Source organism: Leiobunum rupestre, chromosome 8 (assembly GCF_980474605.1).
Source record: "Leiobunum rupestre chromosome 8, qqLeiRupe1.1.hap1, whole genome shotgun sequence".
Lineage (NCBI taxonomy): Eukaryota > Metazoa > Arthropoda > Arachnida > Opiliones > Sclerosomatidae > Leiobunum > Leiobunum rupestre.
The window spans coordinates 24,250,554-24,271,219 of NC_143391.1; the positions used below are offsets into that span (position 1 = coordinate 24,250,554).

At 40.6% G+C, this 20,666-nt stretch overlaps 1 protein-coding gene across 1 annotated transcript; it reads right to left on the reverse strand.

Moving 5' to 3' along the window:
• Positions 1 to 686: 686 nt before the first annotated feature.
• LOC149932817 (uncharacterized) lies at positions 687 to 20,427 on the reverse strand. The gene is made up of 5 exons (XM_090156657.1): positions 19,300 to 20,427; positions 19,109 to 19,211; positions 18,655 to 18,919; positions 4,512 to 4,699; positions 687 to 2,030 (listed from the first exon to the last, which is right to left on the reverse strand). Exons 1-5 carry the CDS (start codon positions 19,395 to 19,397, stop codon positions 1,620 to 1,622), a joined length of 1,065 nt encoding a protein of 354 aa, XP_090012783.1. The 5' UTR covers positions 19,398 to 20,427; the 3' UTR covers positions 687 to 1,619.
• Between the last annotated feature and the right edge of the window lie 239 nt (positions 20,428 to 20,666).

Here is a 20,666-nt window from a genome sequence, read left to right on the forward strand (position 1 = left end):
CGACCGCTTTTTTCTCGATAAAAATATCAAAGTCCTTTGAAGAAATGTGAAAAATCTAAAAGCGCGCAGAGGGGGAAAGTGTAATAAAGGGTAACGGGGGGGGGGCGGAAGAAAAATTATGGTGATAGGGTTTGAATTTTTAACGGGGCCTAGGAAGGGATGAATGTTTAATGGGTACTGCGCCTGGCGCTTGAAATATGAGCGCACCGAGTTTTTCGATAGGATAATTCGGTAAGGAGGGAATAATCCTTTCTTGGAAAAATCGGCCGAACAAAGTAAACAACCAACCCCGATTTTTAAGGCATTATCATTCACCCCGCTGTTACAAGAGACGGGGCTATTTTCTTCCGAACGTCTACGTGTAGACGGTTTCATTTTACGTTCATTTTACGCGACTTAACGTACTTAGCAAGCCCATCGCGTCCGTTTTTAAATTTCAGATCACGCTTAAAAGATATTAATATAATTAGATTTTTAGCCTTATCTAATTTCGGGCAAATATTTGAGTTTAGTAACCTCTAGTTTGTCCTCTTTTATAAACCCCAAAGAAAATTGAGTCGTTTTTCTCGAACATATTTTTATTTTGATATAAGTTTCGAAATAACGTCATAACAAACACATATTTGTTCTTTATTCGCTTTCATTCTAAAATATATAAACTTACTGGTAAATATATTTTTTCATCTTCTATATTTGATTTTCTTATTATATTTATTTTTCAATTTTAATCTTTTACACGTGTACTACTTTTGGCACTGGAAGAATTCAAATTATTATTATTATTATTATTCTTTTTTTTTAGTTCTTCGTACGATAAGATCTATAGTATATATTTATAACAATTCGTTTTAAATGTTTTTTTCTGGCAAATTCATAACGTTCTATAATCGGACAAATTTTCTTTCTAAAGGCGGAAGAATTTTGTATTTCTGATAATATCTTTGTTTCTTTTTCTTATATAAAATTACAACATTTTGTATTATATTTCAAAGAACCTACGTGAACTTAATTGGTATTTAGAAGACAACCGAACACTCTCGACATACCGTCACGTTTGTAATTAAGCGAAGCTTTTATTCAACTTCAAATGGAACACTCGTAATTTCTTTTTTTTTAAACTCTTTTACAACATCTTACAAGTTAAGATTCGAAACTTTGTTTCCTTTTTGGGAACCCGAAGCCATTCCGTAACGCGCGAATCTGTCCTTTCACTTTCTCCTTATTCAACGTGAAAGGAGCGGCACAGCTCCGTTCGGGAATCGCTACGGACGACAACTTTTAAGTGGAAAACTTCGTTCGTGTGTCTCTACCAAATTCGCGCTAAATAGTCTATTAATTCTCGCCCATTAACTACGTTGGTCCAGAAATAATCGTAAAATAAGCTTAATTGGCTCTTTTTGGCTCTCTAGCGTCTACGTCGTTTCCTTTTCGTACGAGTGTCGAGTCACATTCTTGGAATACCCCTCCTGTTTTCTTTTCAATTGATAGACAGGGACGTTAGAGAAAAAAACACGATAGCTGGAAAAAGTAAAAGAAGCTAATCAGATCGAAGGCGTTTCCAAATATAATTCCCTTTCGCGTTCGAAGAACGGAAGAAAGTGAAAAAGGAGAAGTGCGGACTAAAGAAGTCGTTCTTGTTCGCCGGATTTCCTTCTGACTCCGCAACTAGCCAGCGACGCCTCGTCGTCTTCAGACGTCTCTCCGGCCACAGTGCCGTTCGCTGTGGGTCCCCCCGCGCCGTTGCCGCCACCGTCGTCCACCCGATTCTCCTCTTCGTCCTCCGCGTCGGCGTCTTCGCTGTCGTCGTCGTCGTCTTCGTCGTCGCTCCAATGGTTCAAGGACTGTTTGTGACGTTCCAGGGCCGTCAAAGCGGGGAAGAGAGTTTCGCAGACCGAGCACCAAAAGTGGCGTCGCCGCTGTTGATGTCGGGCCATTTGACGCCCGCTACTGAATGTTCGATCGCAGACGTTGCAAGTCAACGCGTCTTCGTCTTCAAAATCGCCTTCCGAGTCATCTTCCACTATGACACCCTGCGAAAAACCCACGCAAAATATGTTCTTTACTCTAGTATTGGTCAAGTAATTGGTATGACGGCTAAATGTGGGATTTTCTAAATAAGCTAAAAACGGTACTTGTACGATAAAATTGAATTAAAAGTCCACTTATTCTACAATAAGTGAACTTTTAATATTCATTTTATTGAGATTTTATCTTTTAAACTGTATTTGGCTATACAAGATGTTTCAAAATGTTATGCAAACATTTTAAAGAAGTTGTAGGGGTGAGTTGAGAAGTATGCCTGTTTTTTCCCCATTTTCCTAAAGAACGCCAGAGAGCTTCAAAGTCAGTAGCGGCGCCAGCACCCGGCCGGGGTAGGCCTGGGCCTACTTTAAATTTTGGTAGGGGCTTTCAAAAGTCGTCTTAAGGGGCCTCCAAAATTTAATATATGGGCCTCCAAATTATTTAATATCAGAAAATTTGGTATTCTGTTTGCGAAATAAATTATTTATTTATTAATTTTTCAATATTCAATGCGAGTGATTCGCTTAACGACACTGCTGTTTTTATTCCTTTCAAAGGTACGAGTAACTTTTCTTTGACATTAGTGTATTTTTACCTCTCCGAGGGGACAAAGTCCCCTAGGAGGGGTTATACAACCACCGTGTCTGTCTGTGGGTCTGTGGGTCTGTCTGTCAGGCCTGCGAACGCGTTCGCATTTTCGGGGCAAGGGTAATCATTGCGTACGCAGTTTCTCGAAATTTCTGCGTTCGCAGTTTCTCGAAGGGTTGGCAAAACCACCGTGTGACGGTGAGCGTTAACGGATTCATTTGCGGTTTGGTTTGGATGGTGTTTTTTCGCTCACCGTCGTGACGGTTTGGTGTTTTACGTTTTTGTAATGTTTATGCGTAGGTTGTGAGTGTTGAATTTGTTGTGTTTGTGTTCTGATGGTTGCGCATGTTGAGTCTGTTGTGTTTATATCGGCGTTTTCTCTCCAACTTCTTCTTAATGACTTTGGGACGGACCGAGTGCTGAGTGTAATGCTACCTCTCAACGTCCAATGGCAGGGTTTCCACCAGTTGTACACGGTATTCGTCTTAGTATCAATTTGCGATCGCATCGGGCGGTATTTGAACCCGAGACCTCCTGCTTGACAGGCGGACGTTCTACCACAGAACCACCGACACTTGTTACGCCTTATTGAAAATTAGACCTTCAGCTTTATCGGAAGCGTATTTAATAGAGTACGAAATTTTGGTTTAATTGAAATAGAATTGAAATTGAAATTATTGCATCGAAGAAATTCTAATTTAGCGTTTCTCTATTGATTAAAAACAAATGCGCCACCCAGGTTTCGAACCCAGACCATTCGGCTTGGCAGTCGAGCGCTCTACCACAGAACCACCGATAGCTCCTTATGTTCACTGAAATTAAGACACGCATCGTAAGCATAATAGGTAATAAAGTCTTTTTTATTAATGAATTTATGAAGGCCTAATCTGGTTTTTTTAAAGGTTAAATCTTGTTTTAGCGCAGTCAGCCGAGATAAGAGGGTTAAAGGGTAGACCCTGTGGGTGGTCCACTTTGTTAGTTTTTTTGTTATTTATTTACGGGTATTATTAACGACCTATATATAGTTGTGTTAATTCAAAGGCGATAATTTAACGTTAATTGCTTTAAGAGCTGGCGGTTAGTCAAGTGGCTCTCTGTGCTTTGTTGATGGTAAGGTTTTTGCTTCTTGTAAATATATTTGGTGTGGATATTTGGATATCTACGATTTCTAACGCAGTCAATGATTTCCTGGGTGTGCGAGTCATTATATGATATTGGAAATTGGACGGCATTGGTCTTTTTCATGCGGTATGTGTCACAACGTCAACTGGAAGTCTACGAGCGTTGAAATAAAATGAGCGTTAAAGATGCGGCAAGTATTTCGTAAGCGAGAAAAATACAAATACCATCTGTAGATATTTATTTCATTAAAATTTGCTTAGTATTATATTCAACTGATAAACATGTACTGTAAAAAGGGTTAAATTCAATTGTGCATTGTTTTAGTAAGTCTAACTCGCTGTTGTAACTACTTAATTTATAATATTCTGAATAAATTAAACTCGATTTTTCGTCTCAATTATGTAAATTAAAATTAAAATTTTATACCGGGCAGGGTTTGAACCGAGAATACGTTTTTCGTAAATAACTCTGAATTGCGGAGATATCTTTGGGGGTCGTGTCGAGAAATTAATACCACTAGGGACCATTCTTCCGAGGAGAGGTATATTTTGGCTTGCCAACTTGTTTGTTTTAATTTTTGGCGAGCGCTACTATATCCAAATTGTGCTCTTTTAAATCATAGTAGGAAAATGGGGGAAAAAGACATACTTCTCAACTCACCCCCTACAACTCCTTAAAAATTTGGCATAACCTTTTGAAACACCCTGTAGTCATTTAATCTGTATTTTTTACGTAACACACTATTAACTATCCTACTTTCGAAACTTTACAAAGCGTACTTCAATATCCTGGCTGTCCTCTTCGTCATCCTCGGTGCAGGAAGAAGAGGTGATGTCGTCGTCCCCGTTTCGAGAAGAGGCCGTGTCGTCTTCGTCATCCAAATGGCGTCCGGGGCAAACGACCTTATGGTAACCTTTCTTGGTGGCCTGGCCGCCCTCCTCCTCTTCGTCTTCGTCTCCTTCGTTGCCTTCAGAGACGAGACGAGAAAGCAATTATTATTCACCGTGGAAAGACTCAAAAATTCGTCAAGAATTGTCGATAGAGCGAGTGTAGCGAACGACGAAGGAATGGCGTTTATAATAGTATAGGAAAATGTCGGAGAAACGGTCGTTGTGAAAACAACGACGGCTGGGACCCAAAGAAGACCGACGCTGTAGGAATATTTTCGGGCCATTAATGGCGAATTTCGGCCCAAAACCTGGGAAGTATCAAACCACAGGGTCCCTTCGTCCACCCACCCTCCTACTCGGAAAGGCGTTGCTCTGGGAATAATTTAAATAAAGCCTTAATTAGATCCCGGCGTCGCTGTCCTCCTGCGCCGAGAAGAAGAGAGAGTGTCCCCTTTCCGAGGAATACGAAAGCGAAATATTACCAAGAATTTAATTATAACGACGGCGAAACCTAAAATGCTCCAATTGACGCCCCACGTAGTAGCTTCCCTCCGTTCTCTCTGTACCCTCTTTCCTTAAAAGCTATCAGGGCCGCTTCCGTTGGAATAGGGCTATTTAACGCCCCCGAAATTAAAAGGAAGGGGAGAAACGCGCTTAAGTTTAAAGTAATTAACTAATATTTCAAAAGAGGAGTGGGGTGGGTCCTTCTTCGCCCCTCGCATATACTAGTATACGACGTTCCTGGAATTTGGTATTTTTAGAATCGTTTTTGTTTATGAAGTCACCGATGCAGTTCCGTTTGTATCTGACGATTAATTGTTATCGATTCGATCGATTACCCTTACGTTAAATATACCAGAAATCGTTTTGAAACGCGAATCCTTACTTACTTTTAGAGTTCAATTTGGTACGGGCGAGATTTAATTATTAGCAATTTTGCTTTAAATGTTTAAATTTAATTGATGTTATTTATAGATGGCAGATTACATTTTAAAGGAAAATGACGTCGAACATTGTTTGTGGCAGGGTTGGCACTTTTTGATTTTATTTAAAATATTTATTGATTTTTATACAATGGTTTTTTAAAACTTTAATGTTATAATTTACAGAATTATAATTATAATCAATTTTTATCACAAACATTATTTTAACCAGGTAAAAGTTTAATCTACGAATATACCCTCGATAAATATTACGATGCGTAAAAAATGGTTATTAGTTACCAAGGTTGGGATTATGGTATTACCAAAAGTGACATAATTACCAAAAGTGTGACAATCCCTGTACTTTCGTATGCTAAAGGTTTAATGAATGCTCGACTCGAGATCGACCACATAAAAGACTATTTATTGTCGCCTTTCTGGATCTTTTTTTTGTCTATGGTATTATATCGTAGGTAGATGGCGATAGCATTTTCACAGAACGACGAAAAATAAAAAAATACACTAACTTTGACCAGTGCTACTTAGTTCCTCCGTTCCTCACTACGAGGCATTATTTGTGGGTTTTAACTTCCTTCCCTCCCCAAGGCATACTTTCCCTTCTCCCCTCCCAACTTGTATTTCGCTCGTAACATTCATTATGAAATAGGTCCGATTGACACACGTTTGGTAATTATGTCACTTTTGGTATTACTGAGCTCTCATACTTCCATCGAAGGGGTTAATTATAGCCTTCTTGGCTTCGTATATTCATCTACATGTATCTAGTATTGTATGGAGATCTCGCAGCTTTAGGTTATATAATTTATACTTTTATTCAGGGGTGTAGGAACCAGGGGACAAGGAAGTTATTCTGGGTTAAATGAGTTAACTATATAACAGGCTAAAGGATGCTAAAATTATCACCATTCGACAATTTCATAACTACGCTATATATGTCTTTTTTTTTTCAAATATTAGTTTTGTATCAATTTTTATCGCTATAAAACATTTAAAATTTTTCAAAAAAAGTTTTAAAAAACCCCCAAATCCTTGGCGTTTTAAGCTTTATAAAAACAGAATTCAACACAAATTTAACCAACTTTTCCTGTGAAGCATTTTTCTTAGAATTAAGCCTAATCACGGTCTAGATCATTTACCTTTGATTAACTATAGCCTTGATTTTTCAAGTAGATTAGTTTACATTTAATATCCCAAAATCTAAGCAATGGTCATCTATCAAAATATTCCATATTAATCTTAAACTTCGGTTGGAGAGAGCGAAGACATTGTATCAAAACCCCCGGCAACCTTCTAATTACTGACCGATGTAATATGTTCTAATATCATTACCAAGAACGAATTCAATATGGGAAGACTGATAAATATTCTAAATCTCATCCTCGCATACTTTGTAGCTAAAGTTCGTCTGCTTACGATTTCTCGTGGCACTCTTTCGCCATCTATAGGTGGTTTCTTTTATTACCATAAATATTATTAAGGATATGAGATTTTTCTAGCCCATCAACTATATTTGCTTGTTCCGGAGTATTAGGCGAAGTATCGATCGTACACTTGCAGATTTTGAATCTCAAAGGCATTTCAGAATAAGAAACTGATTTTGAGATTTCCGAGTAGGTTTTTACACGGAATACCCAAGGGATTATTGTGTATTGGGCTCATGTACAGTGTAGCCGATGCCGCCGCCGTCACCGCCGCATTCCATATCTCTCCAAGAATTAGGCTTAGAAGGGTCAGCGACTTCTCAATCGAAAGGAAATATTATGCCCTCGGTAGACCGTTTGGAGATCGAGGGCCCACAAATTGGTAATCTTTCTATTTTAGTGATCTTTGGCGATTTTCAATGTAAAATCTACAACTTTTTTTTAAATTAAGACCGACTTGGTTGAAAAGTATATTTTTAGTTAGTAATGATAATTCTGAACTAAGGTTTCGGTTGCATTCAGAAATTTTGATTTAAAGTGAGATTTCTCGCCAATTCGTGGGACCCCACAGCGCGCGTAGGCACTATTCTCTAAATATTTGATCTTTGACCTTCGAAATCTCTATGAACTGTGGTCCTAGTTTTCCACACGGTATTGGATACTTTCGGCATACCGTTTAGGTCACCGCGCGTTTGTTATACAGACGCAGGTTTTCGCTATGTTTCTTTTTAATACATTAGGTGGTTTTGAAAGTTCCCTGATAATGTTACTGTACCGGGTCGTTAGTATTTTTCTAAAAATTTATTTTTAGTTTGTTATAGTGGGCTTATCAAGTACATAATGTTAAAGGATAGGGCTGTTGATATTTTGATGAAATTTACACTTAGGTTGTAATAGTGCACTTATTAATTTAATGTACAGGGTGATTGAAATATTGTACATCATTAATGGACAGGGTGATAAATAAAGCGTGATCATGGGTTTTGAGTGCTCTTATTCATTTAATTTACAGAGTTATTGAAATATTGTTCATAATCAATGGACAGAATTATCAATAAAGCGTGGTCATGGGTTTTTCTTTGAGTTCAAATTACTCTTTGGTTGTTAATGCTTAATGGGTTAGTTATGTTAATATAAACGACAGAGTGATTGAGATCATGTTTTTAATATACCAGGTGGTTGAGGGAAAAACCCAATTTTTTACCAAATTCCTCTCGGTTAATTAAGTTAATGTACATGATGATTGATATTGTTTTGAATTTAAATTTAATATTCAAAACATTAAATACATGGGAGGGATTGTGTGTACTCATCACTCAAATGTCTGTGACATATCGTTTAAGCTGATTTAGTTACTTTGGGTCTGATTTTCGCCCAGATTTTTCGATTTTCAAATTGATTCTCAGATTTTTACGGTGTTTATACGAATGTCAGTTCCCTCGGTATTATGGTTACTCTTTCTACTCCTCAAAAGCGGGAGTACAGAGAGTCAACTGATAAAATTATCCACTTATCCAGAATATTTTCGCTAAAATGGCCTCAGGAATTAATTTAGAGAAAACGTTTTTACCCCGAACTATTCACCACCAGAGAACCGAAATAAAATGACGTCACAAGGTTACTTTTCTTCCGAAATTTCAGAACATGCGGAAAAAAAAACAACCTTTGTTTACGTTTTGTAATTATACAGTATAAAGTATGTAAATATGAGATTTTATCATATAAAATTTTTTGTGTTTGAATTCATTTTTAATAAAGCTGTAATGGGTTTCGAATCAATGATGGTTTCTTCGCTAATGCTAGGGCTCAGCGTTCGGATAGAAAATTTTCCGTTCATTTGTTTTATATCCATATCCGAAAATTATCCGAATAAAAACTTATTTGTTACATATTAAACAGTTTTATGATTGATTGAAATTTTGGCGGTAAAATTAATTATCCGTTTACCCGAGCTCTACTTTACACCCACATTCTAAGATGACCGAATGAATGCGATCCCCCGATTACAAATTACAGAGGCGTTATAGATATACCGAGATGTATCGGTAGATTTAAAGGTCACCGTCTTCAAAATAAGCGACCAGTGGTGTAGTCGGGCCAAGGCGTCACCCCACCTCGCCTTGGTTTTTCCAATTTGCCAGGGCGCGCCCTGCCACCTTTTTGAACTTACCAGGGCGCGCGTTGCTTGTATTTCGTAAATCGTTTTTCTCGAATAAAAGGGTGTGTGAATTTATTATAAATTATGCCGCAGGAAAATACCATAATAATTTCAAATCGTTACCTAGGTACGGCCAGCTGCGATCACGCTAAAAATCGAAGTTGGCCGTACCCAGGTATGGCCCCGGTTCTTTTTTAGGACTACACCACTGTAAGCGACTCTAATGGCGAATCAACAAGAACCGGAAATAGAGTCACCAAATAAGTCTCTCGAGGTGGACGAAAGTAGATTCCTTTTAGTCTCGTACTTTATTATTTCGTCAGGTCCGCGCCTAAGTGAGTCATCGCTTACTTTTTTTGTTACCAGGCGCGGTTGTCGACTCGCCCATTGCCATGGAAATAAAGAAAGGGCTCGAAGATTTCGGAGAAAGAAGTAAAAGGAACCGGAGGAGAAGAAGAGGGGGAGGGGGCGCGAAATAATTAATGACTGGCGAGAATTATCGGCCGAATTTCGACTAGTACAAGAGGAATGAACGTCGCCCCTTCCAAAAAGGAAGCTCATTAATATCTCCACGGCGTCTACCAAACTAACTTTGCCCTCGCGAAGCGAAAAAGGAGAGGTGGGATAGTCCAACCCGGAATAAGAGTGTCCCGGAGAATATAAGTCGCGCTGGCTCGGAGAAATATGACGGAACTTGCCGAAATAGCCGTTATTAGGTGGACTCGTATTGACCGCGAAACCCGAAATTCGCGATTAATTGGACTAATCCGTCACGGTTGGCCTCGCGGTTTTCTGCCGGCGAAACTCTATCGGCAGATAGGCCGGACCAGAGCCGAGCGGAAGGGATTGGCCATCTCGCCCCTTAAACCTTATCGGGAAAGCCTCGGAGGCCTTAAATAGAGTAAGCGATTCTCCTATAGAGATAAGACGGCCTCGCTATGGACTCAACCGTCCAGACCGAAACTCGATGGTATGTTGAGGCGACAAATCGAGTGTGTTTCGCGCGGCCACCGCATCCGCGCCTTTCCGTCTATTGGCAACGCGAATGGCGGCGGTAACCTTCCCTTTCGACCCAGTTGTTCGCTCGAGCCTAACAGCGCCCTCTCTCGCCTTCGGGTTGAAGCTATAGATCCGAGTGGAATACGTTAAAGGGTTCGCGATTGGACCATTCTATTTGTTTTATTAAGGAATCATTCCGTACGTTAACAATGTACTAGCGAATATAAACAGCCCCGGCAGGAATTTCGTCGGGGCTGTTGTCTCGGGCGGCGGTGGCGGAGGCGGCCTCGCAATATGTCGAACGAACCTTCTGGCGACTGGCGTTAATAATAAAATACGAGTCGGATAAACCGAAACAGCAGTGGCGCCCTCTCTTTTCTGATCGATTGAAATGGAACAGGGCCAAACGCTTTGTGTCCGCTCGCTCTTCCATCCCCCCCGCCCTCCCCCCGAAGGAGCCCGCTTCAAGATGAAGCCTATTTAGGGTGGCCTTTGTACGCCATCCGACCCAGTTAGCTGACAGCTCACCCCAGGCCACAAACGCGGGTAAAGAGAACAGTAACTTAGAAAGACGCCGACTGTACCCGAATATAGCCTCGGTTCGTAGCGGCAGTTGAACTTCGGTCGAAGCTATCTGTCGAGGAGACCTCTCTCGAATTCTTGGGGGCCTTTTCGGCTTTTAGGCGCGCTTATATCGACTGGACGCGAGTCTATCAGAGGCCGTCGAGGGAAAGTCATAAAGATTAAACACTAATAGTTCTAATTACTTCAGCGCGCGGTGCCCCAAAAATAATGATGAGTGACTCGGCGATCATTTTTATTTCGACGAGATGATCCTAATTAATTCGCCCGCTGCCATCCATTTCGAGCCCGTCACGGATTGTGGACTATAAACCGTGAAACGAGCCAAATTATCCCTCCTATAACATCCGCATTTTAACCCCATGGAATGTATCGCTTTCCAATATAGACCGTAAACCTTTTTTTATCTTTTGTAGAATCCACCGTGTGGAGTCGCGAGCCAATAAAATGTAAATTGGGTCCCAGCTTATTTATATCCCTGACCCTATTCCCATATATACACGTTTCTTTATATTGCTGCCCAAATACTCAGCGACCTCGAATATTTTTAAATATTTTATAAGGATGAAAATAAAGTACGCTCCACTTCGATTAAATCTACCCAAATTACCCCCCCCCCCCCTACTTTAAAAAGGGTCCTATTAAAATCTTTTTTTAATAACAATCACCCCACAATATTCGTGGATAATTCTGGAATTTTTATCACTTTCCATTAAGGAACCCAGACTGGTGGTCAAAAAACAAGGGCGTTAATAATATCAGAAGTATATAATATATCTCTTACTAGGTAAGTACTCATCTCCGTTTTCTGCTAATGCCATTCGCTCAAAACTTGTATCTTCGCTTATTTTTCTACAAATATGTTACGAAAGAAAAAAACGAAAGAAATCTTTGTACACCTAATTACTGATTTCCACTGATTTTTCGGTGATTTCCAGTGATTTATTACAATTTCTCGGTGATTTCCAGTAGTTTATTAAAATTTCTCGGTGATTTCCAGTGATTTTTTAAAATTTATCGGTGATTTCCAGTGATTCATTAAAATTTATCGTTGATTTCCAGTGATTTCTTAAAATTTATCGGTGATTTCCAGTGATTTATTAAAATTTATCGGTGATTTCCAGTGATTTCTTAAAATTTATCTGTGATTTCCAGTGATTTATTAAAATTTATCGGTGATTTCCAGTGATTTATTACAATTTATCGGTGATTTCCAGTGATTTATTAAAATTTCTCGGTGATTTCCAGTGATTTATTAAAATTTATCGGTGATTTCCAGTGATTTATTAAAATTTATCGGTGATTTCCAGTGATTTATTAAAATTTATCGGTGATTTCCAGTGATTTATTAAAATTTATCGGTGATTTCCAGTGATTTATTAAAATTTATCGGTGATTTCCAGTGATTTCTTAAAATTTATCTGTGATTTCCAGTGATTTATTAAAATTTATCGGTGATTTCCAGTGATTTATTACAATTTATCGGTGATTTCCAGTGATTTATTAAAATTTATCGGTGATTTCCAGTGATTTATTACAATTTATCGGTGATTTCCAGTGATTTATTAAAATTTCTCGGTGATTTCCAGTGATTTATTAAAATTTATCGGTGATTTCCAATGATTTATTAAAATTTCTCGGTGATTTCCAATGATTTATTAAAATTTCTCGGTGATTTCCAGTGATTTATCTTATATACTCCTGATAATATGAAACTCGGACAAGGGTGTTATTTTCTTCAGCAACAATTCGAGGTCATATTACATTAATCACTGAAGACTTTTGCGTATTAAACTGGTGAGGGTATGGGTCCTAGGATATATTAATTTGGTCGTTGATATACGCACCGAGGGAGAGAAAATAACAAGACGAGAACGGCCAAGATTAAAACGAGCCGTTAGGTTAATAGGCTTTCCTTTATTAAAGGTCCTCGTTGATGATAGTTACCTGACATTTTCGTCGAAGGCGGGATGGTTTGCCCTTAACCGAGGTAAAGCATTCCAAGCTCAGACTAGAACAGTAAAGTTTGGCAAAGGGGTGTTTTTTGGGGAGCGAGGCGTACGTAATCCCGTTTCAACGTAACGCGGCTATCGGAGAACAAAGGGGGCTTAAATTATGGTTTTGGTATATATTTACCGCCGCCAAACTTTGGACCAAACACCTGTAAAAGCGTGAGAGAGATTTTATTTTTTGGCCAAATAAGGGCGGGTCAAAGGCTTACCGAGAGCTTAACGCTGAGCTCTTGTTTAGTGTTCCTTCTGCCGCCATCGTCCGCTATGGCGTCCTTGTAAAGGCGAGTGTCCTAAACCTCGGTGGACGGGTGAAATTGAGGATAAGAAGGATTCGGAAATGCTTTCGCGTTTTAAGAATGAAAGCCCCCATTGTGACATCTATAGCGCCGCCAAAGGTTTTCAAATCTTTATACACGTGACGAGGGTTTACGCGCGCTATCTTACGTAATAAACAAGCTTATTCCTTACGCGGACACGCTCGGGAAATCAGAAACGTATATATACCGTGTTAACGCTGTTTTACACTTCAAAAGCGCTCATTTGCTTTAAAAAAATCCCGACGGACAGTAACAATGGCCTAGCACGTGATATGATTGCGTTATTTCGTACTATATAAATTTAGAACGACTTAAATTTAACTCTTACGAAGGCCCGAAGCAAAAATTTTACCGTATTTATCTCCATTTCAATCTTACAGAACGTATAAATTAATAAATATTAATTTATTCATTCAAGCGTCTGTAATTTGGGTCAACAAGGAGAGATAATTTAAATCAAATATTTTAATTGGTTTTGACTGCTCTTTTTTTTCTAAGACCGGTTTCTTTTGGATCGAAATATGAAATCTAGAAAGTATTATACCAAACCATATCGCTAATTAAAACTGAAATATTATAATATTTTCTAAATTTCATATTTAGATCCTAAAGAAACCGGTCTTAGAAAAAAAAGAGCTTCTTTATTCGCTTCTGGTAGCTATCTTCTTCCAGGCCACCGGTGTGCGACGCGTAGAACACTTTTACAGGCGTTTGTAGATCAAAAATAGATCAAATTTAATAGACTAGTAAATTAAGCGCCGAATGGTGATATTGAATTATCTATGAAGTTTGGCTAAGGAATTCAGCAGTATTTTAATTGAAAATACAGTTTATTTTTTATGGAGGTTAAAGTTCAAGATATAAATAGCAGGGTTGTTCAAAATGTTTTTTTTTTTTCAAAATGCTAAATACTTTCTCCATAACTTAAAATGCAAAATGTAAAATGTAAAATACTTTCTCCATAATTAAAAATGTAAAATACTTTCTCCATAACTAAAAATGCAAAATACAAAATGCATTTTTAAAACTGGTTTTTCTAAATGCAAAATGTAAAATGTAAAATGGTTTTTGCAACTCAAAATAAAAATACAAAATGCATTTGGAAAATGATTTTTCAAATGCAAAATGTTTTTAATAATGCACTCTGTTTAGATTTAATTATTACTATTATTAATTAATAATAATAACGTAGAGATTTCCAAACCATCCTCACAGCCAACGGAGGAAATAAAGCGGTGGCACTGTATGAATTTTCGTCTGCTTCTGAGTAAGTGAGTAACTGAGTATCGCCATCTATGATTACTTGGAAGTGAATAGCAGACGAACTTTCTCTACAAGAGCCGCGATGATGATGATACCAAAGTAAAAAAATTTCAAAAACCATTTCCAAACCCACAAAATGCAAAATTGTTTCCTAGAAACTCAAAATGAAAAATGTAAAATTCAAAATACTTTTTCTAATTCAAAATGCAAAATGGTATTTTGAATTTTGCATTTTGCATTTTCAAAATGCGTTTTGAACAACCATGATAAATAGAATAAACTAAATTATACCGCGTAACAGGTCAGCATCCATTTATCTCTTTGTCTCATTCGAAAACTTAAGTCCCAGTGATAATATTTTTTTATTTAGGGCCCATTAAGCAGGAACGAAAAAGTCATTTGTCCTCGTTAAATCCTTTTCCGCGCGGTAAATATTGACTTTGACGGTAGCGAGAGGCGACGTTTTAGTCGGGAGCACCGACTTGGTGGAAGGCTCCCCTCCACGCGCGATAGCCCAAAAGGCAATCCCAAAGCCTTTACTCGCCATTTTCATTTGAGGGAAAAGCTTTGCCCGAGGCTGTTGGCCTGTAATGTTGACAATGCCCTTGGATAACGGGACTAGAAGGTCCATGAATGGAGATGATGAAGAGCTACCGATGCCGAAACTGATCCGACGAAATTCGGGATGGGAACGCCGCCCAAGAATCACTCGAGCAAACGAGTCCACGCCCGCAAACTTTACCATTACCCCGCTTTCTATTCAATCGCGTGGTAAGCCTCGGCCCAAATAAATAGGACGCGTAAAATGGGATGAGAGAAAGGGCTCCTCCGAGTTATTGAGAAAACGGGAAGGCTGAGTGAGATGATGAGATGAGAGAGCGAACGAGAAGAATGAGTTAGAGAGAGAGAGAGAGAAGGGACTTAGGGCGAAAAAAAGCGAGGAATCGTTTAAATAAAGATGTTTTCCCTTTCTATAAAAATATCTTCGCCCTTATAAGAAGGGACCCCCGACAGACGAAAACGGTCCTTTAGAATTTTTTCTTCCGATCTCATCCCCCGTCGCTAGAGGCTTTTGGTATATTTTATCCCCCCTTTTTAAAATTAATGAGAGAGATAAGGGCCCTCTATATATATACGTATCTTCATTTCGCGTCATATGGATTTGTAAGTTTTTGTCAGCTGGGGTTTAAAGAAAGCTGGATAAAAATTGATTGCATTTTCGATATATCTCTCTCGCTCTCTTCCTCGATTCCAAATCTTTCCAAAATGGAGGGTCTTATATTCTCCTTCCTTCCACTATTTCTTTCTTTCTCGGTAGAGGATGAGGAAAGGAATTTGCCGCGACCTTTACCCTCCAAAGTCCTCGAAATATACGAAGAAAGTGAAGCGTTTTTGATATTGTTAGCCAACTTTATCGCGCACCACTTTGAAGCTTAGTCGTGACGAAAATATAAACCTCGTACAATACAAGGTGAATCACGAAGGTTTACTCATTTGTTTCGACGTCTCTTTTTACGTTTTTTCATTTCACTGTAATTTGTCAGCTTCCGTTGACGGTATAAGGTGGGGAAAAAATCGAGCAATTTACTTTGGGGAGACGGATGAATCTAATATCTGACAAAGGTAGCCGACTTTTAGAGTGTCCGATTTTATCCGAAGGGCAAAAAGAACTGCAAAAAACAAAATGAATGGGAGTTGGCAAAATTCTTTAGCCCGGAACTTTCGCGTAGGCTGGTTCTCCAAGATTTGTTTTCCCGAAAGAAGCCAGAGTCCGCCGGCAGTCTCGATGAAAAGATTTAAAGAAGGTAACGGAGAAGGCTCAAAGAGCGGACACGAAGAAAAAATTATGTAAAAAGTTGGGTAAACATTTGTTGTAAAGCTACGTCATCATTTTCTTTCTACACGTAGTCGCTGTAACTGGCGTTCTATTTCCCCTCGTCTCAGCCCGCCTCCCGCTTCCGCTAAAAGAGCAATTTTTAGAGGGAGATATTTCGGTTCCTGGCGCTCGAGAGCCGTTGTAAAAGACGTTCAGGTATATTCCGAAAAACTCGTCAGGGAATCTAGTACCGTGAAGAAAAAGAAAATGTAATCCGAAATTTCCTTCTTATACGAGATTTGAAGTTGGGCAACAAGCGTTGATAAGCGGGCGATTTGTGACCGTTGTGACGGGAACGAACTTCTATGTTTCTCGCTAACCCTCGTTCCTTTAATAAAAGTCGAACGCTGGCGTCTTGAAAGCCGGATTCGTATTACCTCTCTTATTTTCGGAAGGGGGAAAAAGTTTTCGTTAACTTTTCTTTACGAGTATTTCCTATCCGAAACCGCGCCTTCGGTTTGATATATTTCCGCCAAGAGTTTGTTCAATTCCCGTCGTTAGAAAGCCGAAAAGTAAGCGAGATTTTCTCGTGGAAAGGAAATAAGATATTCCGCCATTCTTCTCCGTATTTAAGTCTTCCGAAGAAGAAAGGAAAAGCGTCTTTCTCGCGTGGTTTCATTTTTCTTCATAAAAGAGAAAAGGCGAGTGCCCCGCCAATTCAAAGTTCAGCTTTTAAATTAAATTCTGGATGCGCCTGGAATATACGAGAAGAGGACGTTTGAGGTGATTTCGCGGTTCGAGGGGCGGGGTACAAATTAGCTTACGCTCATTGTGTAATTTAATTAGAAAGGGGTGAGAGGCGAGAGTTAGATTAAGAATTTTCACGTTTATTGCCGTTTCTAAATTTGAACTGTTCCGTTTCGTCTTGGAATAATTTTTACGCGGAGGTATTTGGAAAAGAAAGCTTTTTACGGACGCGAATTCCCTCGGCGTTTTTAAGAATCTTAGATTAAAAGAGTTAAAATTTCTCCAGGGACATATTCCCCCATTAGAGTGTCCCCGGGTCCTCCATTTCCTCGATTGATTTTTACGCACGGCCTCTTACTCTAGAAATTTGTTGGTAGGACCCGGTCGCTCCTTCAATGTTGACTTTTGGCACGCCTAAAGCCGAAAGCCCCTGAGCCCCTAACTAGATTTGCATCTTAAAACAGTCTTTACCAGCGCGGACCGTCCCTCGCCTCCTTTCTGCCGGCTCCCTCGACGCTGTCACTTCGACTTAACCTCGCGGACTGTCAGAAAAGGCCGAATAGCTAGCGCGGACTTTACCCCCGTCCGTACATTTTACCTAACTGCCGATTGACCCTCGACTTTCTCGTACATAGTCATTCTCGTCTTTTCCACTTGGCTAATTTTCAACCGCATCGATAGCTGTTTATCGATGGCTAAATTTCGGTTCTTTTTGAAAAAGGTGTTAGACCTCTTGTCGAGGATACGCTAGAAAGGTTAGAACCCGAAGCGAGATCATCTCGCGACGCGTTTATCGTTAATAATTGAGTTACGGAATTATTATCTGTATGGTAATTTGGGCCCGAAAGGGCTTAAATAGATTCCACCGCCGTCTTAGCGGGTATACGCGTTTCTAGGTATTGGATTTACCATTAACCGAGAGAAGCCGGATTCGGCTGATTGAATGCCTAGTGCCTAAGTATCGAACTTTGAAATTGCGATACGAGGTGGAAAGCTACGAGAGGTTGGTTCCCCCCGAAACGTTCTAATGATTGATTTGTTTCGGGGCCCAACTTTAATAATATCCGTTCAATGGTTAGGCGATATGTAACGAGAACTCATTATGAGAATAGAAAAGAAAATAAAACGTTGAATTATCGTGTTTATTGCGCCGGAAAGTAATCGCCATCGGTTTTCCATTTGGCCGAACGGCGTGCTATAATCTCCGTGCCATTTCGGGACCCGCCAATTCGCTCAATTGGAAATTTCGCCTCTTTATTTACATAGCGCGAGCTTTTTACCGGGAGGTGGATAGCGTTAATGTTATTTTTAAAAGTATTACGATGTTTTCCTTTACGCTTAAATTGTAGAGAGCGAGCAAAAATTATTCCTTCGCGGAGTTTCGTTAAGCCTTTAACTTTAGTCGGGGTTGTTTATAGTACTATAAGGCTTCCTACGTTCATTCGCGAAGGTGAATGGGGGGGGGGGGCGAGAATAGCGCTTTCGTCGTTCCCTCGTAACATATTTGTTACGAGAGAGTATTTGGAAGACGGCCGCGCTTGTACCTTTTAAGAGGATTTGCTTGGAAATTTGACTCGCTAAGCTGTTGTATCAACACTATTTTCTCTAACGATGTTTGCGAAAATGAGAGAAAGTAAATTTAATAACTTGAAATAATAAGACGATTGCCGAAGCGAGGCGACGACTGGTGGAGGAAGGCGGGCCCTTTAATTAATCGTTAATATTAGCGCGGCTATTTTGAAAGGGAGCGCGCTGATAGGGTCACGCTCTTACCTATTTGAGAGTCGCGGAATTTGCTTTTGACTCCCGAGACTTGGTTCCTTTGAAGTCGAGAGTTGAAGGCTGGAGACGGTGGAACTCGGTTGGTTTCGGGTGGCGGAGGCGCGTTGGCCATGGCTTCTCGAACCTTGGGAGGAACTTTGCTCAGAGGAACCACTTCCGCCGAGACCTTGGAGCATTTCCCTTCGAACTCCAGTCGCCGGAAGAGTCTCAAGGAAGCGTTGTTTAGGGCGAACCAACGACCCCCTTTTTCCGTCACCTGCAGTGCGAAATTTCGTGGTGAAATTAGAGCTTCGCGACTTCGTAACTACTAACGCCGGTATAAGGTTACGGAGTCGCGTGGTTCTAGAGTATAAAGGTCGTACGCGACTTTCTCGTGTACGGTTAATTCCGGATGGTTCGTGCTGTGGCTGGATGAATGATGGATTAGACTACACCACGCACTCACCTGCATCTTTGGCAGCCTGTAAAGGAGGAGGGAAGCCGCTATGGTGTCTTCTTGCTCGGTGGTCAGTCCCTGGAGGTCGTCCTGCTCCCCGTTCATGGGGTAGCTGCGAGCGAGGGAAGATTGAACTGTAATAGAGTCCCTTTCTCGAAACGAATCTCGCGTTCTCGTGGTACAATCGGAAAATTTCCTACCTGTAGCTGATCTCGGACGGTGCCAAGAGGCACGACGTCGACCGGCCGAACATTTTTACGTAGCGTTGTCCTCCAGATCCCGGCACCACGACGCTCATCCCCGTCGGAACTGCGAAAAACACTCCCGTCGCTGCTTCACCGGAGAAAGCTATTACCTAACGCACGAGGAGCTTCGCCTCTTCTGCTACCGTCGCCGCCGCCGCCGCTGCTGCCTCCGTTCTACGCGTGGGGAGAAGCTGGCCCGGCCGAACACCGAGCAGACGACGGGTCAGATTTCCTCCGGAATCGCGTCCATCCCCATCGAAAGTCTGAGTGAGCATCGCTGGCGAAACCGACTCTGAATTATTTATCTCCTTTCTGCCCGCGCTCCACTCGTATTATCCCCATCCGTTCGCCGTTCCAAGATACTCCTCTCTCTCTCTGCTCACGTTAAAATTATTCTCCGGATCTTAACGGGCGCTCTCACTCTTCCCTTTTCTCCCTTTTTTTCTAGCGCTCTTCCTTTTCACCTCTCCCAGTTTATCGTCGCCAAGTTCGAAGCGCGGCCCAAGACAGCCAGTATTCTCGCTACCGAAAAGAGGACGAATTCCGCCGCCAGTAAAGAGAATGGGAAACTCGCGTTAGGCCAGAGGCGAATCCCTCCCTCGGGATCGATGAATACTTGCTCCGGCGCTTGTGTACGTGACATATTGACTCTCCCTTCCCCGCTCGACTCCTCCCGTGGCAGTCTCCCTTCCCCGCGTCTAGCCCCGACGTTTATTATAGCCGCTTTCCTATACCACCGAACCAGATCCTCAATTTAATTTTTTAGGGTGCATTGCGTTCCGGCTAAACCCGGGGTTCCCGATGGTCCGAAAAGGCCTTTCTCTTTCTTCTCTCTACCTTAAGCTCTAGTTTGGAGCTCCAGAGATAAAAAAGCGACCCTTTATAACCCCCCCCCCCTCTCTCTCACTGGACTTAGGAGGCGAGGAAGCGTCCGCATCCTGGATCGATCCTCGGGATTCCGTTGGAAGAGGAAAAAGTGTTTATAGCGGAGGAACAAAACCGAAATGACACGAAAACGAATTTCCTTTCGTCGCTTCAGACCGCGTAAAAAATCTTATCTGGCGTTTTAAAAAAACCAAACTAAAAAAAATATATATAAATCCAAAGACCATGAAAGAAAAATTCCAGGATTTTTTTTATCCTTTTAGCGTTTATGAAGGATAAATATTGGAACCCGGCCGTATAGATTTTTTCCTTTGATTTCATTTTCGATGACCGATTCGTATGGAAAAGATGTTTCGGTTGAAAGCGGCATAGCGTGTCGGTTTCGCGAACTTTCGCGGCGGTGGTCACGTCTTTTCCCGTCTTCGAAAATAGATGGC